This window comes from Passer montanus, unplaced genomic scaffold (genome assembly GCF_014805655.1).
Source record: "Passer montanus isolate IOZ18808 unplaced genomic scaffold, ASM1480565v1 scaffold21, whole genome shotgun sequence".
NCBI classification, from domain to species: Eukaryota; Metazoa; Chordata; class Aves; order Passeriformes; family Passeridae; genus Passer; species Passer montanus.
Window position 1 is genome coordinate 3,217,652 of NW_024366703.1, and position 24,872 is coordinate 3,242,523.

General features: G+C 38.7%; 1 protein-coding gene and 1 long non-coding RNA gene across 5 annotated transcripts in view; one reads left to right on the forward strand and one right to left on the reverse strand.

Annotated features, from left to right (window-relative positions):
* The window catches only part of PCGF5 (polycomb group ring finger 5), a 67,626-nt gene extending 54,797 nt beyond the window's left edge, over positions 1-12,829 (forward strand). For all 3 annotated transcript variants that reach the window (XM_039708740.1, XM_039708739.1, XM_039708741.1), the window contains one exon: positions 1,973-12,829. In XM_039708740.1, the coding sequence (XP_039564674.1) occupies positions 1,973-2,020 (48 nt within the window). In that variant the 3' untranslated portion in view covers positions 2,021-12,829. The remainder of the gene's footprint in view (positions 1-1,972) is intronic.
* Positions 12,830-13,894: 1,065 nt separating this feature from the next.
* Positions 13,895-24,872, reverse strand: part of LOC120502198 — a 36,034-nt gene continuing 25,056 nt past the window's right edge. For both annotated transcript variants that reach the window (XR_005627478.1, XR_005627479.1), the window contains one exon: positions 13,895-14,376. This is a non-coding gene — a long non-coding RNA (uncharacterized LOC120502198). The remainder of the gene's footprint in view (positions 14,377-24,872) is intronic.

Here is a 24,872-nt window from a genome sequence, read left to right on the forward strand (position 1 = left end):
GTTCAAAGGATTTAGGAGTTTTGGTTTTGATTTTTTTAGGAGATATCATTATATAGGTTGATATCCATATCAGCCTCAAAGGATGATCTACCTCTTCCTGTCTCATTCCTCTAACTAAGCAGTATTGGGCGGTCACTGGCAAGGGATCAAAAATGAAGAGGGTGAATTAAGAGACTACACTGGTTTCATCTCTTTGTGGGAATTCATATATCCTTTTTGATGGAGTAAAAAAAATTAGATATTTCTAAACTCTGTTCCTTTCACATTTTTAAAATTAGAAATGGAATAATCTCTAGAAGCAAAACCTCCAGAACCTGCCAACTGAAGCTGATTTCTAAATTTCACTGACCAATCTGGTTCCCAACACTGTTTGAAACAGTATTTCAGTTTCCTTATTGAGAATTTTTATTTGAACTGATTTTTAAAAGTTACTTTGCAACTTTGGAATACTATTTTTGTCTTGAGTAAAAAATTAGAGCTAGTGGTAGAGGGTCACTCCCCACTAGTGATGGAAGTGAACTACTGCACTCATGCCTCCTTCAATATTTAGAATTGTCCTGTGTAGTGCATTTGATTTGTACAGTTTTGTGATTTTGTTTGCTAAAATACTGAGCCTCACTGGCTTACTTGGCAATTTCAGTGTGGTGATTGCTGTGTCTCTGCCTGTGTGCACTTCCAATTAGATCTGCACACTTTTAGAGACAATTTATATACTCAAAGTCAAAATGTGAAACAGCATTTAAATGAAATGGTAGTCATGTCCTGTGCAAAGAAAAAATTAATCAGACCCCAATTAATTTATGATACCACAGATACATGTTTGTAAATTGCACATGCAGACTACACATGGTGCTTCCTGTTTTCTCTCCTAAATACTCCTGGTACTGTTAATACCTCTGGGTTTACCTTGTGATTTCTCTGAACTCCAGTTTGTAAATCCCCTGCAAGTGTGATCACATTTAGTTCTGATGATATTTCACTACCATGGCATGGAAAGTGTATTAACCCTGTAGGCCTTTGGAGCTATATCTTTGTTTCTTCATCTCTGTTGAATTTGAAGGATGAAGCAAAATGTTTCCAGTTTTAAGGATAGCTTCTGTAATAATTCTTTGTATTTCCAAATTTGGAATTTAAAAAACCCTTAAATTAGCTTTCTTTCTCTGTTTTATGGCATAGAGGTGTTTAAGACCATACAGCTGCTGAGACAATGATATTTGCCAGGGTATTATGCTATAGAAAATATCCAGTATGCTAATAAAGTTAAGAAGAAAACTTGAGACAAATGAAATGCTGACAGACTGAAAAATAAATGCCCAGATATTCTACAGCCCTTTTGGGAAACCCATCCACTCTTGCCTTCCATTGTACAAGTTCTATCCAATTTAGGGACCCCAGAAGCTGATTTGCTTTTTTTGGTTTTTCTGTTTATTTGGTTGGGTTTTTTTCAGTAGGAATCAGTAAAAACTTATCACTAGATCTGAGGTTAAGAAGTTTGGATATGGAGAGAACGTCATCTCTCAGAAAACCAGCTGACAGCAATTTGACCTTTTTTATAGTTTAGCTGTGGAATCTCTGTATATAAATTTCCAAGTACATCAACTGTAAATATACTTTGGTTTAGAAAGTATAAAATGTCAAGATTGCTTTTTATCAAACACAGCAACACAGAAATATGACTTGTGTGAGCACTCCCAAGTATAAATGTAATAAAACATAAATATTGAAATATATAAAAGCAGGTACAGAAACTGTATATCAGCGACAAAAAGCTAATTTGAAGTACAGGGATGGATTTAACTGTTGAAATGTATGGAATTATTTCATATAAATCATCATATACATCTGTCTTAGAGATAAGGTCTGGCTATTCTTAAGGCAGTCTTTAATTGCATTTTCTTTGTATTGTTTATGAATCACGTCTTCATGCTTTCTTGTCTGTTTTTGTTGTTGTTTTTCCCTTGCTTGTTTTCAGTCTTACCCTATGGTACTTCAGTATCGACCTAGAATTGACTTCGGTTAGACCAAAGGGCCAGATCCCACTGAGATGAATCCTGCACTATTTGTTTACCCATCGACAGATTGCACAATGAATGGATGTGCCTGGATTGGGGGGACAGCCAGAATTTCAGCATGCAAATAAGGACATTGTCTTTCTTAAAATTGTCAGTTGCATCTCTGTTGTTTCTATTAGAGCAAGCCAAGTGCCATTCTGCTACTGAAATGTGCATAAGATATTTGTGTATCTTAAGAGTGTGCTGCAAATCATAGCCAAAATCATGAAGTGTACAGTCAAGACTCAAACCTATGGAATATTTTCGCTTGCGTGTTAGAAAATTTTTCTGGTCCTAATATTGATTACACTAGCAAAATGGCAGAGTGCTCATTCATGTGGTGTTGCAGTTTCACACACTTACTAATTTACTGAATATTGTTGTTTAAATCATAGAGTACTGTAAAAATAACTAAGGATTATACCTTGACAATATTTTGTATAGAAAATATATTTAGAAAAGTGGTGATTAGGCCACAACCTTTTCCTTGATAAGGTTCTCATGGGTCCAGGTATAGCTCACTCATGAGTGTGCAACAGTCCTTTTGCAGTGAATGAAAATGAATTACACTGAACGAGATGTAGAACATGATAATTCAAAATAGTAATTTTAAATCTTAAAATTGCTACTGTTGCTTGAAAGCACTGTAGCCTTTATGATTGCACTTTCCGATGGTTTCCCTGAAATTTGGAATTTGGGATACTGGCTGTTTTTGGAAAAATAGCTTCTGGTCAGATTACATTTCTTCTAATAAAGCCTCCATAAAATTAAGGTAAAATAATACAAATGTCTATGAAACAACTAAATTCCGCTGCAAAATTATGACCAAGGCAAAATTTTTCATAATTATTACTTTTCATAATAAATATTTCCTTTTAAGATTGAATAGAGGTCTATAATATACTAAGACAAAAAAACCCACAACTATATAGCTTTAATTACATACTGTATCTCTTGTGACTATCTGGAGTTTAGTATTCATTACAGAAATTTTCATTAGTTAAAGTCACATCATAAAAATATTTCCATAAAATTAGAGATAATGCAATACTGAAGATTAGCAGTCTGACCAAAATAATTGTTCAGGTCATCTTTTTCTCATAAGACCTGGTAGTGCTGGTTAAAAAGTGATTGTTGCCTTAGGTATTACAAGCATAATGGTTCTAGTATGGGATGTTCCTTGGGGTTTTTGGTAATGTTGCAGGGAATATAGCAATGTGTACGTTTTCTGTCTTCCATTGTCTTTGCTTAAAAGTCAGTTGAGTTTTTCTGATCAGATTATCTGGAGATACTTATAGTTCAGTCATGTTATGTAATTTTTACTTGGTTCATGCCTGCTAGTGTTGTAGATAGCTATTTACTTTCTTTATGCCTTTTGCATACAGCAAAAAGGAACCAAATCAATTTTTCACAAGCTACTGTAGAGTGAACTGATCATTCTTTGATAGACAAAGTGAAAATTCTTTCTTGGGATCAAATACAAAAGATAGATGCAAGGCTGTAATTCCTTTGTAAGCTTATGTTCATGTACAGTAGTATGTTCTGTAGGAGAAATAAGCATGTTGTGGATTAGGTCTGGCCCCTTTAATGTTGTTAGGCATTCTAACATGGGTGACTCAAGGAATCCCATGAAGTTGGGTTGAATCCTACCACTGCACTCCAAAGCCCATATGACATGCAGAAATCAAGGTGCTGTCAATAGCAGTCTCTTAAGGAGCCCTGCCATTACAGGTCAAGGTTTCACATATTGTGGAATGCCAGTGGAACTGGGGAAGGAGGACATCTAGGAAGGAGCTGCTGCCCCTTTCTGCAGTGTGCTGGCCAGCACAGGCACTGCTTTGCCCAGAAACAGGCAGGGGGGACGTGCTGGCTGCAGAGAGCAGACTTCCTGCTGCCCACCCAGTCTGTGATGCACTACTCGACAGAAAGAAGATGCTCCTTGTAGGGAGGGCCCTTCTCTGCAGAGTCTCTAGGGAAAAATAGATTCTTCTTGTATATAGAAGTCCACCCCATGGAGCAGCTTGGAAGAGCAGAGCATGCTTTCTGATTGAAAATCATTCTTGTCTTTAATATATACAGTTGTTTTGTACAGTAGAAATAGGATACTATTTGTAAATATTTACATGCACATACCAATTACACCTTACAATTTTTATATATTTCATGTGTTTTTATACCAGAATTTTCACTGTAAATTTGCTTGACATAAAACGCCTGTCTCAGTTTATCACAAAACTAATGCTAGGACGCTTAAGCATAATTTCTGCTTGGTTCACAGCACAATTTTTTCCTCAACAATTGTGTTTGCTGTTTTGAAAAATTTAACAGACTTGTTTTAAAAAGACAAGAACATACAAGTTTTAATCCCTCCACCTAACAGGACCCTTGGAATAGCACTATTTTGCCTTGGCTTTGGAATGGCAACTGATAGAAGCTTTATTTGATTGTTTGATAACTTCCTGTACTCATAATTCAGAGAACCATGAATTTTCTCAATCAGAGATGGACATTGGTTTTGATCCCTGGTATTTTCTTGATGCAAGTTAAAGCTAGATTACAGAAGGTAAATCTTCATTTTAAGCGTGGAAAATACTGACAGATCTGAACCAACATTCCCAGCTGTGAATGGTGGCATTAAATGCATATGAACTAACCACCTACAGTTTCTGCATTTCTGATGTGATGGCGTGGTGCCTGAGTGCTGCTATAGTTTAAACATTTTTGTAAAAGTAAAGTGCCAGTGACATGCATATCTTAACTGGGCAGCTTGTGCAACACAGGCGCACTGCCTTCTTTACAGGAAATTTTCACTCATGTAGTACATATGTGCCATGTCTCTACAGATACATAGATTTAATTCATTTGTGCCAATTAAGAGTATCTGAGCACCATAGGAATATGAGAATGCGTGTGCAGATTCCTGTGTGCCAAAGATGGGGTAAAGTGAAATGAGTACCTAGGCATTCCCTTCAGACTGCACCATATGCCATGCTAGAACTGATGCCTGGATAAAGTCACACTTTCTGAGCATTTCCATGACAAGATGTCACCACTGCATCCTTGTAAAACATAGGAATATAAAATAAGTGTTGCTGCCACTGTGTTTCTATGACTTTTCCATATTAGCAGTATCTAACTACAGAGAGACCTAAAAAAATCCACACTACTACCTAACCTTGCTGTTCCTTATTTAGCACATTTGGTGCTGCTTGGATTTTTTTCCCTAGAAGTGAAAAACTAATTAATGAAAATGATAAACAACTTTTTGTTGAGCATTGCTGGTTGCTGCATTTATCTAGTAACAAGCCGTCATCTAGAATTTAAAAACAAGATCTTGTAATATCTCAAACAATATGGAATTAGATGATTAATCAAGAAATGTATCTTCCATGATGCATTACTACACTCCTGGTAGCTAAGGGCCTAGTCCTATGAAGGCATTTTTTTAATGAAATACCAAATACAATTGCTACAATAACTGAAGTGACTCATCACTATAGTTGGTATTGTTCACATGAAAGCTTTGGGGATTTGGGTCCTAGGAGGCTGCAGTGCAAGATGCATATTGTGCATACCCAGCTAGCTTGTAGTTATGCAAAGAAAAAGTTACACAAGTATTATCTTGACTTTACTGAAAATGTTACACAAAGTGAAGTGCCTGATTACTAATACAGAATATCTTTTAAGCCCATTATTTTCATTTGACAGGGTAATATTTGCTTCTGAATTTTATCTGTGGTCTTAATATTTTCAGCAAGAATATATCATAAGCATACTGTATTGAGAAGCTTTCCTGGGAAAAAAGGATAAAAAGAAATGTGTTCTTTTAGATAGTTTAAATTAAAACCAGCCTATCTCAGTAGAAATTATATTAAAATAAGTACTTTCATGTTGAAAATCTTCCATTTTCTGCATGAGGAACATTTTTATTCTGAATCTTGGTCTTTTTTTCTCTGTAGGTTTCAGCAGCTTGACTTCACTTTTCTGCTCTTATCACAAGCAATTCTAGTGTATCTGCAGGAGGAAAGAGACTGATCCCATCCCATTCCATGTAGATAGAAGCTAGGCTCCTACTGCAGACAAAATAATGGTCCAGAGTTCCATCTCATCTCTCCTGTGAATAACTGGTGTACATGACTTAGTGAGAGAAGTAAACAATTTTTTCTTCTCTGCTGTTTAAAAAGAATAGGTCATGGCTTAGTCTTTTAATTGAACCAATCACTGAGTTGTATTGTTTGTTGGTTTTTTACATTTTCATATAACTGCAGATGAGAGATATTTATTCAATCCCCAGAAAAAAAGTCATTCTTGAGAGAACTTGCAAGAAAAGGCATAGCATCCCGCTCAGGATATTTTATGTCTGGTAGAAACACTAGAGAAAACAGGTAGCTGTTCAAAACCAGTCTTAAATCTCAAAATAAATAGATTGAGTCTTGTTTACAGGAGGGCTACATAAAATACTGGTTAATAGCATTCATTGATCAAACTCATTTTTGTCCTGGAAAAGTGCAAAGACGATTAAGACTTACATCCTTATCCAAGAGTTGGTCCAGTTACTTCACTTAATCAGGCAGATTGAAGGCATCTTTTTGCTTCCTACAAATGCTGCATATTGCCCTCTCATTTTACTTCATGCTTTGTTGACTTATTATTTTTCTCTGTTAAAATGTCTAAACAGGCACCCTCTCTGCAGTAATTAATTCTAGGTTCTTATGCATCTTTTGGCCATTCCCATGCTGCATTCCATTTCTTACCCAAAAGTCAAAATGTTAAGGACTTATGAAGGTGAAATTGCATGTGAGGTGTCAGCTTACAGGTTGCATTTATCAGGCAGCTCTCATGGATTTCAGCAGTTTTCAAAGCTCTGCATTTTCAATCCTTTACAGTCAATTTGAGCAAGGTCATGCTTCTATACAGCTTTCAGCTAAAAACACTTGTTTGAGGAGGGATTGTAGCCTACTGGAGTGTGTTCCAGGATGAGTTCCAGGACACGAGGGGATTGATTCACCTGAAGGAAATGTGAAGGCTTCAAGCTGCACATTTACCTCTAATTTTGTCACATAGGGGTTATCTGACCTTCAGACCTCAGCTGAAACATCCCGTGCAGGAATGTCCTTCAAAAGATGATCTTGCAATGTTTAAATATTTTTCTTCATAAAGAGATCTACCTATTGATCTTTTCTACCTTCTGTCTACACTGTCTGTAGGTCAGATTAAAACCTTAGGTTCCAGAATAGGAAATTAATTAATTAATTAATTCCCAACAGATCCTTCCATCCAAGGTATGTGCCATAAATCTTTTGCATTTGGGTAGCTTTCCACTACAGCTGAGTAAGGATGTTGTTTCATTCCCTAGTAAGCTATTTAGATCTCTGTGATCCTTGAGTGAGGTAGTGAAGCAGAGGAGCTCTGTACATGGGTAGAGATGTCCAGGCTATCTTTTGTATTTGCAATAGACAAAGTTGGTAAGCTTAGGATGGAGGAGAAATTCTGGAATGAAAGATGTCTGCAGAGAGGTAGATTTTGCTGTTACATTAATTTTAACCAAAGATAGGCATTGGTTTGACTTTGCTTGCTTTTCAGAACCATTAGGTCCTCTTCTTTGAAGTAATTTCTCTGTGTATTCTTAGGACATGCTTCTAACATGGCTGACAGTTGACAGGATGAGGTGAACAGAAGTAGTTACTGTGCATTTTCCTTTTTCCTCATGACAGTCAATGTAAAGCAAAGAGTTGAGAGTAGATTACAATATACAAAACAGCTGCACAGTAAAATGGCTTTGCTGCTAGTTAACATACTGAGGGTTTTATTACAAATGAAGTTGTAAAGAAGATGGTTATTGTCAAAGTGCAAGGCACATATTTTATAATGGTATTCTACTCTTAAAATTCAGTTTTGTATTATATTGAGTAAGGTAGATATTGCTCCTGTTGTCTCCTGAATTTTGTTGTGGTAAAATGAAACATGCTCCATTTTTACAAAAAAAATATCACATACTTATTGATTTAAGATTAGTCTTTGTTGTCAGATACTTAGTTTGTTCTTAAAAACTAGGGTTTTTTAAAAATAAACTATTTTTATGGATAATCTGATTGCCTAATAGTTTTAAGGTACCTATTTAATACCAAAGGTAACGCCACCCAGAAATGAACTTGGAATACGACATTGACACTTTCCTGGAGTGCCTGAATGGTCAGGAGGTACCTGGAGTCAATCAAGCAGAACTGAACCCGTGGCAGTTGTCTGTGTCACCAAGTTAAAGGGTAGGCACACCTAGCAGTTTCCAAAACAAATTAGAAGAGGAAAGAAACAACAGGAATAGCATTGAGGTTTAGTCAACAGACATAGAGTAGCTCTGAGTCCTCGCTCATGTTCCTGAAGAAAAGCACAAAGGCTTGCATTTACTGATGTGTCTGCTATACCTGGCCTGTGAACTAACAAAAAACTCAGTGTGCTGTCAATCCTGTAAACCTTCCAAAGCACAAAATAGTCACCAAGCTACTTTTGGGGTTTCTAGTCGTAGTTCAGTGATATTTTGGAGGGTGGAAAGGACAGATTTGGAGGATAATGAGAAGATATTAAGTATGTTTTACAGATTTTTATAGCTATTTTTTTAGCAAATGGCATTGCTGTCCTTGATGTGAGACCACTGATTAGTAAGAAGTGATTATTTTACTTGTGCAGTATAAAACAGAGAGAATATAAAAATCCAAATTGTCTTGATTTCCCTTTCCAGGATAGTGGCTAACTAAACTGGAAAGTAATAGGTCAATGTAATTATTTAGCTGGCTGAAATATTTCACTCTAAATACTTACTGATCATATTTTTTTCTCAAATAGAAGCTTCTTAGCACAAACATGAAGCAATGCATCATTTTTTCCCTTACTGCAGACTTAACTATTGAAAGGAAAATATTTTGCATTTTTTTTTAATTAATGCAAAGCCTGAATTGTTGGGTGTTCCAGGCTACTGAATAGATGATATAGAGTTACTCTCAATGGATTTTTTGGGGGTGGGGGCCTAAGTGTCCTTATATAAGCTGTGATCCAAGTTAAAAGAAAGGAGCCTATGGTGAGCAGTAATAATGTTCTAATGCTTCCTTGCATTTGATCAGTAGTTACCAGTTTTTAATAAAGCAGCCCTCACAGTACTTAGGAGCTCATAGAACATATTGTGATCTTAAGTTGCTAATTTGTTTTAAAATATAAAATGTTTTAAGCTTTTTGTCAAAAGTGATAACATCCTATTACAAATAAACCTTTTTGTGGTTGTAAAATTTAGCTTATAAATCATTCAAATTGAAGTGAAAAAAACACAGGTCATTGTTAATGACAGTCTATCCTACTCTTATGAATATATGTATTTTTGTAAAGGAAAAGCACTTGTAGATATTTAATCAGTCCAATATCTATCTATGTTAATGTTTTGGAAAAAAAGAAAACAAAATGCTGCTTAGAGAATCACTTAAATATTTTTTATTTTTTGTGCTCAAATGCAATTTCTGTTGATTTATGGAATGTTTATTCTGTGTGAAGCTGTATAGTTAGTACAGCTGGGCTAAATGCATTTCTCACATTAATCAATTGTATCTGACTATGATAACATATTGTGTCCAATCAGAAAGCAATTGCAAAACACAGGCTTGTTGGTGCTGTTTTTCATCTTTGATATTAGCTTCATCCTGCCTTATAACTTTTCTACTTCATAATGAGTATAAAAATCCTAACCATTTTCTGTGATGCATGTGTTTCAATGGACATTTCAGGGTATGTCTGGTTGTTTAGTTGAATCTTAATATATTACATTTTTATAAGATGACAGAATTTTACATACAGTATTTAATTAACAGTCCCCTGGATGAAAAAGTGTACAAGATTAATCAAGTTTAATACTTACCTTCCTTCAAAGCAAACTACTGCTGGGTACATGCATGGAATAGGAATGCATCGCTAAAAATTCTGAGAATTTGTGCTAATACTATTTTTAAAATTCAGAATGATTCACTTGTAATCTTTTTCAGCTGTTTGAAACCTCACTTTCAACTGTATTTTCATTCATCATAATGCATTAACACAGATTCAGGGAAGAAAAAATACAGTAAAGAATTTTATTAAAGTATAGTAAAGAGTGGCAACCATATTTGTTTGTGTAAGTATTAGTGTACAATCCAAAATCTCTTTACTTATTTCAGTGGGATTCTACAGGGATCTACTTCGTGGGTCTGATGCTCAGTTAAGTTCTTCAGCTTGACCTCACTGGAGTGACTTTCTATAATTATCCTTGTAGCTGAGACTTGAAATGAGCCAGGCTTCCCACTTCCTCACTTAATTTCCTTTCATGGGTGACTAATATTGTTTAAATTTACTCTTATTATATTAACCTTCTCATAAGTAAGTTTTGCAATAATGAGTGTGTACACTAGCAGTAGAATTCATTGGTAGGAACTCAGCTGAGTAAATACTTGTGTCCTTGACAGACTGGGGGAGAATTTGACTCAGATTATGAGCACTTGAAATGGCATTCTCTCATTTATGTTCATGCTTTGCAAAGATCTGCAGTTGATCAGGATTTGATATGTTTTATTACATGAACATTGTCCATTTTTATAATTTTTGTTAAGAGCTAACTTCTGTAGTAATTCATTAGGGTCAACATCTCAGGGTCCACAAAGCAGCAGTTTAAAATCCATTTGATCTGAGTGCAATACCAGTACTGCAGGCTTGTATCTTTTGAAGAACCAAATATGGTTTGTTTTCTTTCTTAAGTACTTTTAAAAAGCACTGTAAATTTCACCCAGTTCTACCAAAGGAATGTGAGGAGTTTTTTAGTCTTGAATTTGAGTGTGGCCCTAGAAGAAGTGAGACATTTGTAACTGAGTCAGCGCTGGTGATCAATTTTCCACGTAGGGATGGGAAGTGCTGGCACTTGGGGTTTTTTGGCAAAACCTCGTGGTCATGCCTCTTGATGTAGAGTGAAGCCTGTTCAAATCCACATCAACATTTGTAAGCGAGATTGATTTTGAAACAACAGCTCATGCAAAGCCTGTGAATGGGCCTCTGGAACTTGTGTATAAATGTGTCAGATATGTAATGATATTTCTAACAGTGAACTACCTGTATGGCTCAGTACTGCTGATGTTAAATTGTGTTTCATGCTAATGTCAAGAAGGTTTACAGCACCTTTACAATGGTTGATAACAAATGACAATTTGGCCTGACCTGTATGCTGCAAGATGCCTCTAGCCCAGTTGGATTAATTTTATGAAAAATCTAGATGAGCAAGAAGTATAACTAATCTGCTTACTAGCACTGAATTGCTCCTTTCTCAAAGCAATAAATATATTCATGTTGTAACATCTGTTGTGCAGCCTACAATACGAGTTGTTTTGTTGCATTGTTTCTATATAATTTATTTTGTGCAATAAAAAAATCTCTGGTTTTATCTGACTTCTTTCTAGTTTATAATAATATTTGAATTAAAACATTTGCTGGCTTTATATCTTAATTATGCAAGTGTACTGTCAACTCACAGAAGTGTGAGTAGAAAACAGAATGCAGTAATATTATTCATTATAGAAAAAACAGAAGGTACTCACATGGCCTGATTTCATTCTAGTTAATGTCATAGAGTGTTACCATTAATTTTCACAGGTGCAGAGTTCTGCCTAACATTAAAGCTGTCTGGACTTGGCATCCCATTTGTAAAATATAACCAGGTGGGTTACAGTGTGACTGTGTGCTTGAGGCTTTTTTTTTTAAAAAAGAAAAGAAAGAAAAAAGACAACAAAAACAACCCCATAGAGATTCTACAACTTTTTTTTTTAACCTAATTTCACTGCTTTTTGTTCTCTCCCTTTTTGATGTTTTTCTGAGTTAATATGGTTTCAGTAGTATTTATTATTCTGTGCACTTACCTTTACTATGTTGTTGAGTTCTTTTAACTCTAAGGTAGTGTAAAATAAATGTGCATGCAAATTGGAAGGTAGAGCATATCCTTACCAGTGAGCCCTTGGTGTGAAGTAGCATTATTCACATGATATACTGAATTACTGCAAAGAAACACAATGGAGGGAGTCCTGTTATTCAAGAGAGCTTGTACCTTTTGTCTGGGATGCTCCTACAAAACCTGCAATACCACCTCTGAGCTGTGAGATGTGGCTCAGATTTGGAAATAATAGAAAGGATTGCTGATGTAACTAAAATGATCTGAAACAAAGTATATTTGGTATCTTCTTGTAAAATCCTTCTACATGTTAGCAGGAAAAAAAAACAATTGCTTGTGAGTGCAAAATGTGAAATGCAGCACATTGCAATACATGCATATGTTTAAATAGGATTTGTTAGTTATGTTGCAATTGGCTGTTAACAGGCTGAGAGCAGCTGTGGCACCACTGGCTGCTCTGTAACCTGTGCAGGTGAAGCAGTGCAGCCTCAATACATTTCTTTGGACCTTTTTCACATGGGATATTTGACCTCCAGATTTGTCAAAGGTCATAAACTTACTTTCCCTTCTTCTAAAACTGTTCCTGAGATTTAAAACCATTCAGTGAAAAAAACTCCAAACTTTACATAATGCTTCTACATAATGTCATTACATTTCTTATTGAACAGAAATTGAATTGTATATAAGTGCAAAATTCTGCTCCTAAATAGGGAACTTTTCCTCAACCAAGATTTCCATTTAAAAGGCAGTGATTAAACTATTCTAAATAATTACTTTGTTTAAGGTAGCTAAAAAGAGAACCATTGTTGGGGGAGGGGGGGGGGAGAAACCCCAAGCATAAGAATAGTAACAAATGCCTGATAAGTCATAGAGCTGGATTGTGTTTTATAGAAGGAGGAAGTTAGGTGGTATACAAACAGCAGTTTACATCAAGGGTGTAGCACATGAATTTCCCTGTTGGAACTGTGATTCACATTGCTTTCTACCCTAATTATTTTTTCCTCTTTTATTCTAGAGGAGAATATGCAATGCAGTGTCATTATAGGCAGGAGTAATGTTTTTCAGAAGAAAAGTGCTTTCGTAATTTAGGTTTCATTAAAGCAACAGAAATTTGCTGGCAGTATGTAATATGAGCACCTTGTTCCAGTGGCACACTTCCAACATCTTCATTTGGAAAGAAGACTGCTGCATTCACAATTCATAAAAGCATTGGCATCTATCCCATTAAATTCACACAGGAAAATAAAACATTCTTATATGCAAAAACACCCTATCTTTTCTAAGCTATTTATAGGTAATGTTCTGTCCTTTCCTGTAGTGCACAAATAATGACAGTAAGTGCACTTTTAGATATGGAAAATAATTACGAAAAGGAACTTAAGAAAAGCTGTACTTAAAACCAATTTTGGAGACACTTTAAAGGCCTTGGGTTTAATGTCATCCTTTTGCACATTTATGTGTCCCATGCCCCAGAGACTTCCAGTCCTGCTGCCTACAGGCTGCCTCTACAGATTTGTATCCTAGTACATCTCCAGAACCAGCAGAACTTGGTACTAGCCAGTATTCCTCCTTCAATTTCTCTGTCCATGTCCTTCTCAAAGTAGTGTGATTTTGTCTTGACTGGTTTCTAAAATGTGTTTTATTCCCATGTTCCTCCCTGCAACCTGCTAGAAGTGATGCAGATGTGGAGAGAGTGCTCTGTGTGCTCTTTGTGTCCTCATGGTACACCCAACATCAGCAGTTCTAAACATCCTAAACAGTGAGCTCAGGAAAGTTCACTGCTGCTCCTGTGCTTTGTTAGTTTATGATGTTGGATTTGTAAAGCACCTTGGTACTCACAAAGAACTCATGGAACTCATGTCCCTATTATCAGGGACAGAGAAATAGGTAGGGCTACCAATGCTGTTTGCCCTTGGAAGCAAACAGCATCCGGAATAGAAGCTGCACTTCTCTGGGTCCTGTCCTCATCTCCAGTGTGGGTTGCTTTATAAAGCTAAACAGCAATTGCAGTGACTTCTTCCAGAGCCTTTCTCTCTGTCCAGGTGCTGAGCACAGCTACTGTAGGTGCTCAGTGTGTGGCCCAGCCCCATCCCCAAGGTGCAGCTGTGAGCAGCACTGCCAGCAGTGAGCCATGGAGGGCCCAGGGACACCGAGCAGCCACCAAAGGGAGCAGGGGACAAACAGGGGCAGGGCAACAACATCAGGGTACAAAAGGCTGGGCTGAAGAACGGGGGCAGACAGACACTTGAAGCCTTCTGGAGTGCTAAGGTATTGCTCTGTGGGGGTTGGAGCCTTCTGAACTTGCATGATGACACTCTGTGTGTGGTGGCCATCTCAGCTGTGACATGTGCTGCAACAGTTATCCTCTGGTAATCCAAATCCCTGGAACAAGAGAAGAAAATGGCACGGGTCTGTACTGCTGAATAGTTCTGTAACTTGCAACAATCAGCCTACCCCTGTTTCTGTGTTCTGCTGACTGCCAGAATCTTTCTTCTTAGACTGAAAAGGTTCTTCCGGAGTACCTTATAAATAAGCAAAAAAAAACCAAAAAACTACAGGGCTTGAGGTAAGCAATACGTAACTTGGTTTTTAATAATTATTTGGAAAAATAACTACAAAAGAGCTCTCTGGCTAATACTTTGAGTGGATGAATGTGCATGTTCAAAGCGTAACCCATGTAATTTAACTTTTTTTAAAAAATTTATTCAGACAGAAAAAATCAGAAATGTTTGCTAATCAAAATTTTTGTTCATATGAAAATAAATACATAAATTATGCTAGTATAGCTTATTTAAAGAAGTGATACTATGAAGGAAAAAATCTGCACTGTTGCTTTTGACCCAGAGCTGCTATAGTTTAATCTTCTATAAAAAATCTTCTATACTTGCCATAAAAACAAGGTGTTGTGTCACATCATAATGCCAGCATGAAACCAAACATGTATTATGTAGATGCCTGATCCTACAAAGGCTTGTGCTGAAAGAATACTCACATGTGTAATGTGCAAGACACGAACATAGGTTTTTAGTGATGTGGAAATACAAACTGTCCTGATGGCAGCATGCTCTCCATTTGTTTTACAGGTTGTATTTAAAACAAGAAAATCACTTGGAAAATAGATGCCTAGCATTTCAAAGGAACTCAAAGTGCTTTGTAGGTTATGTATTTAAAACATACACACAAGGAGTGACTTTGCCATGGCAACGTGGCCATAGGTAAAAGTAGACTAGAGCAACTCATCCCAATAAAGTAATTCAGGTGCAAGTGTTCAAGGTAACAGTAATGTGAAATCAGAATTCACACCTAAATCTATTCAGGTCTGTTCCCTGACTTTGGAGAAAAGTGCCAGTAAATCTTTTCAGTGACTGCACAGTGAGCTGCCCACCATCTGCATTCAGCCTCAAAACACTGACTTCTGCCTGCAGCTCCTACTCTGTGGCAAACAAATTCTCAGATAAATCAGAATAAAATGCTTTATCTCTATGAGCCTTAATATAGTCTCAATTCCCATCAACTACAATGATTGCTGCTTAAAGAAGCTGACAAGAAGCTAAATTATTCTGAGTTCCTTGTAATATCTTCTAGATTTTGAGAAGGAGGTGGATGTGATAGGATAACCTACTTGTCTTCCTGAGGGAGAGGGCTGTACACAAATTTTCTTTATCCTGATGTCATCAACTGCTAGTCACAAGAGCAGCCTGGCTAAAACCAGATTTGAATAGCCCTAAGAAATTGAGTCTTCAGCTCTGGTAGCTGTTATCTCTCTCAATTGCACAAGAGTAGGTGAGGACAAGAATTGCCAGAGATGCAAAATCACAGAGAGCACCATGTGGAGGAAATTGCTCAGCACTCCAACACAAAGGTGTGCCAGGCAGCCATGGAGCAGGAGTGAGGCAGCCAGCTGGGCACAAGCTCCACAGCTGTATTGGTGCAGGACTGTTTGAGCAATTTGCAGCTCTGTGCCAGGAAACTGGCAGCACAGAGGCAGTGGCTGTGGGCTGTGAATCCTTGCAGAGCTCAGGTCACTGCCAGCCAGACTGCCTGTAGCCCACACTTTGCTGTAGACAAGGTGTTTGTCCATGGGTTATGCAGAAAATACTGTATGGAACCTTTCACCAATAAACATTTTTAATGCCACCTATTTCTTAACTGCTGCCAGGTTAAAGTACATAGTCAGCAGATAAACTGTGTTTTCTAAATTTCACATTTTGCTACTAGGAAGTGTAGACTTAGTTTCAGCTGCTGTTTGCAGCCTGACATTAAGAGTTGGAAATAGTAGAAGAGCATCCCTGAGCCTTCCTACAGGACTGCAGGCAGAAGTTCTCACAGAAAACAGGAGACTTGTTGGTGTGGACATCAGCTTGAGACTGAGGCTGTGGATTCACAGATTTCTTGTTGCTAAACTCTTTGGCAGCAAAGGTCATGGGGAAGGAAAACCACCTGTTGTGCAGCAGCTGTATCATCTGCTCTGCTGCTCTGCTGTTATTTGCCCACAAGGAACCACTGGAATAAGAACAGTGGTAAGGAGTGCACAGTTGTGAAGATAAATCAAAGGTTTCTGCAGGAAAGTAAGCACTAGACCGTGTTTACTATTAATATTACTAGACATACTATTAATAGCTTCTAAGAAAAGATAGAATGTCCCAAAAGCAAAAGCATCATGGGTTGTCACCTGCTTCTCAGAGAACTCATCCAAATGTAGCCCTCAGAGATTATCATTTCCATTGACCCTGTAAGTCAAAACTGTTTTCTTCCACTTCAGCACAGGATCAATTATAATCATCTCTAAAAGCCTCCAGGTACAGGCACCTCCAGTGCAGCAGACCACAAGGCATATATACATTTTTAATTTGAGGACCCAAAGCTGAACTGAATCCCTCTCTTTCATGCATCAGTAATATTTAGAAGGATGATCAATGAATGCTGCATTAGGAATGCTTAAAATGTCACTCATCCTTTCCAAGCAACACTTTAAGAGGCTCCACTTGTGTCTCTACAAACTCCCAAAGGGAGGTGGTTAGATTTTTCTGACTTCCATAAATACCTGAGCAAGACAGCAAAACCCAGGTGCTGAAGCAATTCTGAGTAAAAATGGGGAGCAGCAGCCCAGCAAGCAGCTGATTGCTCTCAGCAAAGCCCTGTGGATGTGTGCAATGCCCAGGTCTCAGGGTGGGACACAAAGCCCTGACAGGTGTCCATCCCAAGGAATGGGAGGAAAAGTTCCTCAGGTGTTCTTCAGAATCAGATGGATCAAGGCTTGTTTAGCTTTCACCCACACCCTGATCTTCCAACAAGGGTGGAATTCATGTAGAGTTTGTGCTTTGAATTCAAAGAAAAAGTACCTTTTGACAATTTTCCAAAAGCCCCATTAGGCATTTTATTTTTCTAAATTTAATGATAAAGCCCAATACTGGAAGACCAAAAGGCAAAGCTCCCCCCTTACACTGGGAGGGTTTCAGTGGTGTGGAGAGACTACAAATAGGACAAATACAACTACAGCAAAAGAAAGTGTTCTGTCTTATTAAATAGAAAATACTACAAAAAGGTTTTTTTAAAAATAGCTGAAGTATATCAAAGTAAAAGCCAAGGAAAGAGGAAAAACCAAAAGCTTGTTAATGTTTTTATAGATGTTCTCCATGTTCATTAGTATCTGGCGTTTTTTCCTGTTGAGCCCTAAGCAGTTGGCACATAATATACTGCTGTTAATTATCAGTGCAGAGCAGCCTTCCCCTCGGCTCAGATGTGTCGAAGTCAAGATTTTGAACTGTAAAGGTAACCACCTCTACAGTGGTTGGGTGAAAACTGAGCTTGAATGCATGAGACAGCTGCTGCAGATCAGATGTGATTGCTGGGGAGGAGGTGTAGAGAGTTATCTTAAGGTCTGGAAACTCCATCTGTGTGCAGTCTGTCATCAGCCCTGATCTTTAGGAGCTTGGTGTTAGTAAAACAGTAAGTCCATGCCCAGGCAGGATGACACACCAAACACTGCTCTGCAGCTGTAGTCTCTTATGTGCTAAACATTTCTAGCAATATTCTTAATCTTTGTTCTTTTCAATATGTGACACAGCTGGAGCTGGCCTAATCTCATTTTGTATATATATAGCATTTATAATATATGCTAATATGTTAATATTATAGCATTATTAATAAATGCTAATATATAGCTTTTATAGCAGGTAGTTATGTAGAAAAATCAGGGTAAATTGACCTGGTGCTTTGCTGCCCAGCAATAAGCAGGAGAGTTACTTTCTGGAGCTGTAGGTATGAATGTGCTGGACCTCCACATTTTAAGTTCATTATATATGATATGTGTCACAGATGTCTGTTTAAATCACAGAAAGATTTTGCCCATCATCTTTTAGTATCAATTAGGCATAAGCTTTTGCCATTGATTTTCCCAGCAGCTGTGACTGTTGTGCTTGCTCTCCACACCAGAAGTCCCATGCAAGGAGCCAGCTGCATTGTGTTAAACTGCTTCCATCCTCTCAGGTTGGATCTATCAAATCAGGTACTGACTTATCAGATTTTCTTAGGGAAGATTTCCCTCTGTTTGTCATTAACCTGCCTTTGTCCTTTTAACAGCAACAGCTCTGCTCGAAATTACAGTAGTTAATTTCTTTGCAAGCAGCTCTCCCAGTGCCCGTTGTGTCAGCAGGATGGAAATTGCTGCCAAACCAGCAGCACAGGTACGTGCAGTTGCTAAGGTCTGAATGCAGAGTTCTCTTAGGGCTCAACCCCTTCCTTATTAGCACAACATCAAAGCATGGGACATCCTCCCCCAGCAGCCCAGCTCTGGAAAATCCCCATCCCACCTGCATGGGGTGGCACAAACTCACAGGAGGGCTCCTGGGACATCTGCAGCATCCCCACCCAGCCCTACACTGGATCATGGGGCAAGCTAATTTACCTCCCCATCAGAGGATTCTTGGGACATAAACTCTGGGAGATGGGCTAATTTTGTCTCTTAACTGGTGCCACCTGTAACATAAATAGTGCCAGGCTGGGCCCATGGTAGTGAGACATTTGCTGCTGCAGAGACAGGAGGATTGTTCTGGGTATGTGAGCAGAGCTGTTCTCTAAGTGCCCTGAGTGGCAGTTAAGAATGCATTCTATTAATCTAAAATCCTGGTAAGCAATAGGTAGTTAAATCAGTTTCTCCTTTCATTCTCTCTCCAATAATTATTCACAGTGTTTCTCTCTTAGTTTTAGTTCACTTGATGATCCCAGTTCCTTCACACCTTTCATACATTATAATTTGTATACCTCAAGGAGAAATACACCACATTGATATTGCATTTCTAATTTCTGATGCATATTTCTCCATGAAATCCTCTTCTCCTTAACTGGGTGGGGGTTTTTTGGTTGTTTTTTTTTGCCTCCCTGAGCCTTCTGCTTCTGTGGAGACCTGCTTCAGCTGTTAATAAATTGTCTTGATATATTCCTGAGAACACCTGTATTTTTTGGTTTTTTTCTTAAACCTTAAATTGAAGACTTAATTTTTCTATTTTCTCCCAAACTTTATCTAAGACCAGCTAATGCACTCACTAAATCTGTTCCCCTTCCACCCAAGTGTGATTCACACAGAAATTGAAACTGGGCCCCACTTCTGCACTGCCTTTGCCAACATGTTCATATCAGGGAGATTGCACATCCTTGTGTGCAAGAACCTAATTCTGAACTTTCTCAGTTGAAGTCTGGACTTTCTCTGTGAACATCAAGTTCATATAAAGCAGAGTAGATTAGATCCCAAGGTACCCTTTTTAGTATATGCAATGCTGAATTTCATTTTTCTTATTCAAAACAGAAGAGAAGCAAACGGGTGCTGTTGTGTATTTCGTTCCTGTGATCAATGCTGTTATTGCTTCCCACAGGTTTGCAAAAACAGAGCCTACTCAAGTGGTTTTGAGGGTCTCCCCAGGAATATCCACATGCTGCAGGGTCTCCTCAAGCTCTCCAGGTGAGTCTCTGTTTCCAGTGCAGATCTCCTCCTGGGATGAAAGGGGCGGAACTGGTTCCTTCTGTCCCACTGGGGCAGTTTTAGCAGGGTGGTGATCTGTGCTGTGCCCATCATTGGGCTTTATCATTAGTTGGATGTAATGTCAACTTTGCATTTGTTTCAACATGAAAACAGTATTTATCATAGAAGTGGGTTGGGTCTAAGCATAGCGAGAATGGACCAGAGCTCATCACTGCTCTTTATTAATCTTTCAGCCAGCTAATTAAAGAAGCAGAACATGTTCTTGCTCTTTGCAGTGCTTCCTAGTATAGACAAAGTATTAATTTCAACCTTAGCTGCAGGAGGACATTGGAAAGAGATGTTTGGATCTGAGTAGGTTTCCAGTTTTGTTTTAGTCTGTTTCTTAACATCTGCTGAGGTGGGTGGCTGCTTCAGGGGGGAGGGAAAATTAACTTTATTGATTGAGTAATTTCCTTTATGAAGGCTCTGAAGGGGATGGCTGCCTGCAGAAATAATATTTGTTAAATGGCCATATTTGGAAAATGAGTCAGTGAGAAAATAGCATGCAAAATCACCAGCTTATCTCCAGCAAGGAAAGAACAGAAATGTGCTAAGAAAGGAAGATAGATGCTGACTTGGAGATGACAAGATAAAATTACCCTAATAGGATTTTTTAAAAAATTATTAACTAAGAAAAATACATTAAGAAAAGGTTGGAACTGGCCATTCCAAATGCTAAAACTTTTTAAATTAGAAAATTTGCACAGAAATAACTGCCCATCTGCAAAATATGTTTAGTTCACGTTAATGCTGCGTTTGCAGGGTTTTGCAGCTCTATCATTTACCTACCTTCACCTGCTTTTTCTAAAAAAAAAAAAGAAACTGAAAGAGGACACAATGATGTATTCAAGACATCTACAATCAAGAAAGGGAAAAGAAACATCTTTTTGTTGTATGAACTACTTCAGCATACTATGGAAGACCCTGAAAACTTAAAATACCTCCCAGGCAAATCCTGAGGTTTGAGAGACCCAGGTAGCAGCCCATCTAACTAGCTGCGGTTACTGCCTCTTTAGCAGCTTTGTCACTGCTGACCTCTCTCATTTACTGTGAGTCTTTATAAGAGAACATTTTCCGCAGTCTTTTGTCCTGGCACCTTACTCTTTAAACCCAGGAGCAGACTGAAATAGTTTCTACTTTCTACCAGTTCGTGGGTGTCTTGGGTCTCATTTCCTCTCGAGTTCCTGAAGAGATGCCGTGGCCTCACTTGGCTTTTATGATGCTGTGGGCTTGGAGTGCCTGCTAGGGAAATAGTAATGTTTGTTATTTGGAAATCTTGGGGAAGGGGAAAGCCAGCAGCAAATTGATGTGATGTTAAATTATTGCTTTTGTCCGTAGCCTTGAGACTGGGCTGGGAAGTGGTAGATTAAACACTATGAAATCTGATATTTATTAAGTAAGCTTTTAAAACTCACACATTAGCCTGGGAGGCTGCCTGTGGAACAGAATAACTCTGCACTGATGCAACTGAAATGCTCCCTGCCAGAACTAAGCCCAAAGCAGCTCAGCCCCAGAGATTGTGCAGGGGAACGCTGGGGCTGAGCAGAAACTGTGGGAGCCACTGTGCCCAGACTGACACTCCCTGGCAGCTGTCCGGCAGCTGGGGGGCCTGGGCTGGAAGGTATAAAAGGTTTACAGCAGTGGGACTTGTTCTCACTGCAAATCCCTGCCCACCACTGCTCTAACATGGGTAATAAAGCCTGCCCAAGGAAGGCCAGCGCTGTGGGTGCTGGGGCTGTCAGAGCAGATGCACCGGCAGGGACAGCGTGCCTGGGCAGCACCTGCCCTTCCCTTCCCTCCTCCTGGGCACTGCCTCGTGCCTCTGCTCTTTCCATGAAATTCACAAGTCCAGTCAGTGACAACAAGTGTTTCCTAGCCCACCTGAATATTCTTCTCTCTGGAGTGGCTTTGCTGTATGATTTTTCAGAGATATAAGTTCCTGTACTCGGCACTGGTGCGTCTGCACCTCGAATCCTGTATTCAGTTTTGGGCCCCTCAGTGCAAGAAAGGCTTTGAGGTGCTGGAGCGTGTCCAAAGAAGTGCAGCAAAGGTGGTGAAGGGTCTGGAGCAGCTGAGAGAGCTGGGTGTGTTTAGCCTGGAGAAAAGGAGGCTCAAGGGAAACCTTACTGCTCTCTACAACTGCTTGAAAGATTATGGCAATGTGTGGATCAGCCTCTTCTCCCAGGCAGCTAGTGATAGGATTCAAGTTACACCAGGGGATGTTCAGATTGGATATTGGGAAACATTTCTCCATGGAAAGTGTTGGCAAGCATTGCAACAGGCTGACCAGGGAAGCATTTGAGTCACTGTCCCTGGAGGTATTTGAGAAGTGTGGATGTGGCACTTGGGGACAGTTTAGTGGTAGATTTGGCAGTGATAGGGTAACTGCTGGATTTGATGATCTTAACGGTCTTTTCCAACCTTAACAATTACATTATTCTGATTCCAAATGTTCTTATTGGGGAATCTGTTGATCAGGGCAGTATTGAAATACACTGCTGTAAATGCAACCAGCAAAGGGAGGAGTACGTGTGAAACAAGCACAGAATGAGGAGTGTGATGGCCTTTCCTAAGGTTATCACAAAGAAAAACATTTTAAAAAATACAACTTCCTAAAAGTTAGAAGGCATCAGCTCTGGCCAATGAACGTTTCAGCAGTTCTTTAAAAGTTAATCCTTCCAAGAATAATATTTAAACCCTCTGTTTATAGTGAGGGTTGTTTTCCTGCCCTGGATTGCAGAGTGGTTTTATCCTTACTCTGTTTGCTTTAATAAAGATGGATGTATCACTCTCATGTCCCAGAGAAATATGAATTAGGTTATTTCCCTCTAACTGAAGTGTCCTCTATATCTTAATTGGATGTACTCTAATTTGCTCTGTGAGGTTGGGGAAGAGGAACATTCTATGCAGAAAATCCTGTCCAGTCCAGGTCATACAGGAGGTCTAATGAATGAAATGCTGCTGAGGCTGCTCCATCAGCTCCCTTCATCTGCCCCAGAGCCTCCATCAGCTTGCAGAAGAGGAAATAATTAAGCATTGCAATAAAAGTTTTCATAGTATTTACAGGCAGATGAAGATCTGCTCTACTGAATGCAGTGTAACTCAATTGTTTAAAGGGGCAACAGGTCCTAGTCTTCCACTGACTTTTTTCGCAGAGGCAGTACATTCAGAATTGAAAGAAGTGTGGTTAGTGCCCCTTTTCATGTCAGCCACGCTACCTTGAGCTGCACCCTTTCCCCTGGACTAGTTATATGTTAGGAATCTCTTCCACTGGGAGTGTCTCAGGAAGCCCTACAAGTGTCACTTCTGGTCTCTATACCAGAATGGCAAACACTGCTCTGCTTTGTGCTGGATTTGGTGTAAAGGATGGGGTCAGTTATACCTGTTTGAAGTACAACATAAACATTTTCTAGCTGCATTTTCTATAGTAGATTTACTTAGCTCTATCTGGTCTCCAACAAATGACCCTTGTAGAGTGGACTACAACTGATGCCATAGGCTAGAAGCAAAATCCCATCTTTTTTGAACAAACACAAGGCTTAAATGTCTTTCATCTGCATTCTGGTGTATTTGGGCTTACTTCCAGTAGGATGACTATTAATATATATTTCTTCTTAATCAAGTGTTGTTATTGAAAACTATATTAATTCAATGGCAAGCCATTAAAATGGGGGTCTGAGGAGGAGCATATGACAGGGGAGGAGAGGCAAAGTAGGGTGGGTTTGTTTGTCCTGATACAGAAGGCATTGGGAGGATCCAGCTTCATTCTTCTGCTATCAAAAGGGGTGTTAGAGAGTTGAAAGGTAATTTCAGCAAACAGAAACTTTGTTAAATAGTAAAATGCTTTGTAGGCAGAAGAACAGGGACTGCCCCTGAGGTTACAAGGTACTGAGAATTAGGATATACCTCTGTACAGGTAATACCTGTTCACTGCTAGAAGCAAACCAGATTAAGCAATGTTCCTCATACATTGACTTCTCAGAATTTTGGGGGGTTTAAATGTTCTTGTGATTTCTGAACATATACTGTGCCCTTGAAGCTGCTGACACCATTCTGACAGTGGTGGGGAGAAACAAAAAGCCTCAAGTTAGAAGCCTGAGTTTCATGGGAATTGTAAATGTCTCAGTGAATTTCAGTGGTTCTTTAAGCAAGCAAAATGAGAGACTCCAATGCCTCTGTGTAATCAATTTCAACATTTATGACTCAGACTATGAAACATGCAGTGCTGAATTATTCACTCTGGGCCAAGAAGAAAAATAAGACAACATCTCTTACTACACTGTGAAATATTATTACAGGACAGCCGTGGTATGTTGAACTCCCAAAAATCCTCTTAGTGTAAACTAACTGAAAGTAGCAAAACATAACAGTCTTGGCTTTTGGACATATACAGTTTAATTTCATAGCCTTTTGGGGTTTGTTTTTAAAACTGCTCTTTTCTTAAAGCACAGGAAAAGCTGAAGTGAAAAGACACGCATTTGTTTATGGGAACAGCACGATGTAACATGATCGTTGTTATTTCTGTTGCCTTTGATCCTTGGCACACAAGACGGTGTGGCTTAAAGGTTGGGCAGGGTCACAGTCTCTCTGGCCCCTGGGCCTTTGCTGTGGATGCCTGAAGTGATCTTCATTTGACACCTTCACAGTAGCCTGAAACACTCAGCAAGTGATCTGTGTCCAGCTTGTGAATCTCTTGGCATTTTTTCAGAGAGATCATGCCCTGAGACAACATTTTTGCGCTTTGACTAGCTGAAAGTAACCCAGACCTAATGTTAGCATTGCTTGAGAAGAAGCTATGGGGGAAAGCACTTTTCAGGAAAAAAAAATAAAACAACCACAACTAAATCAGGTATAAACCCAT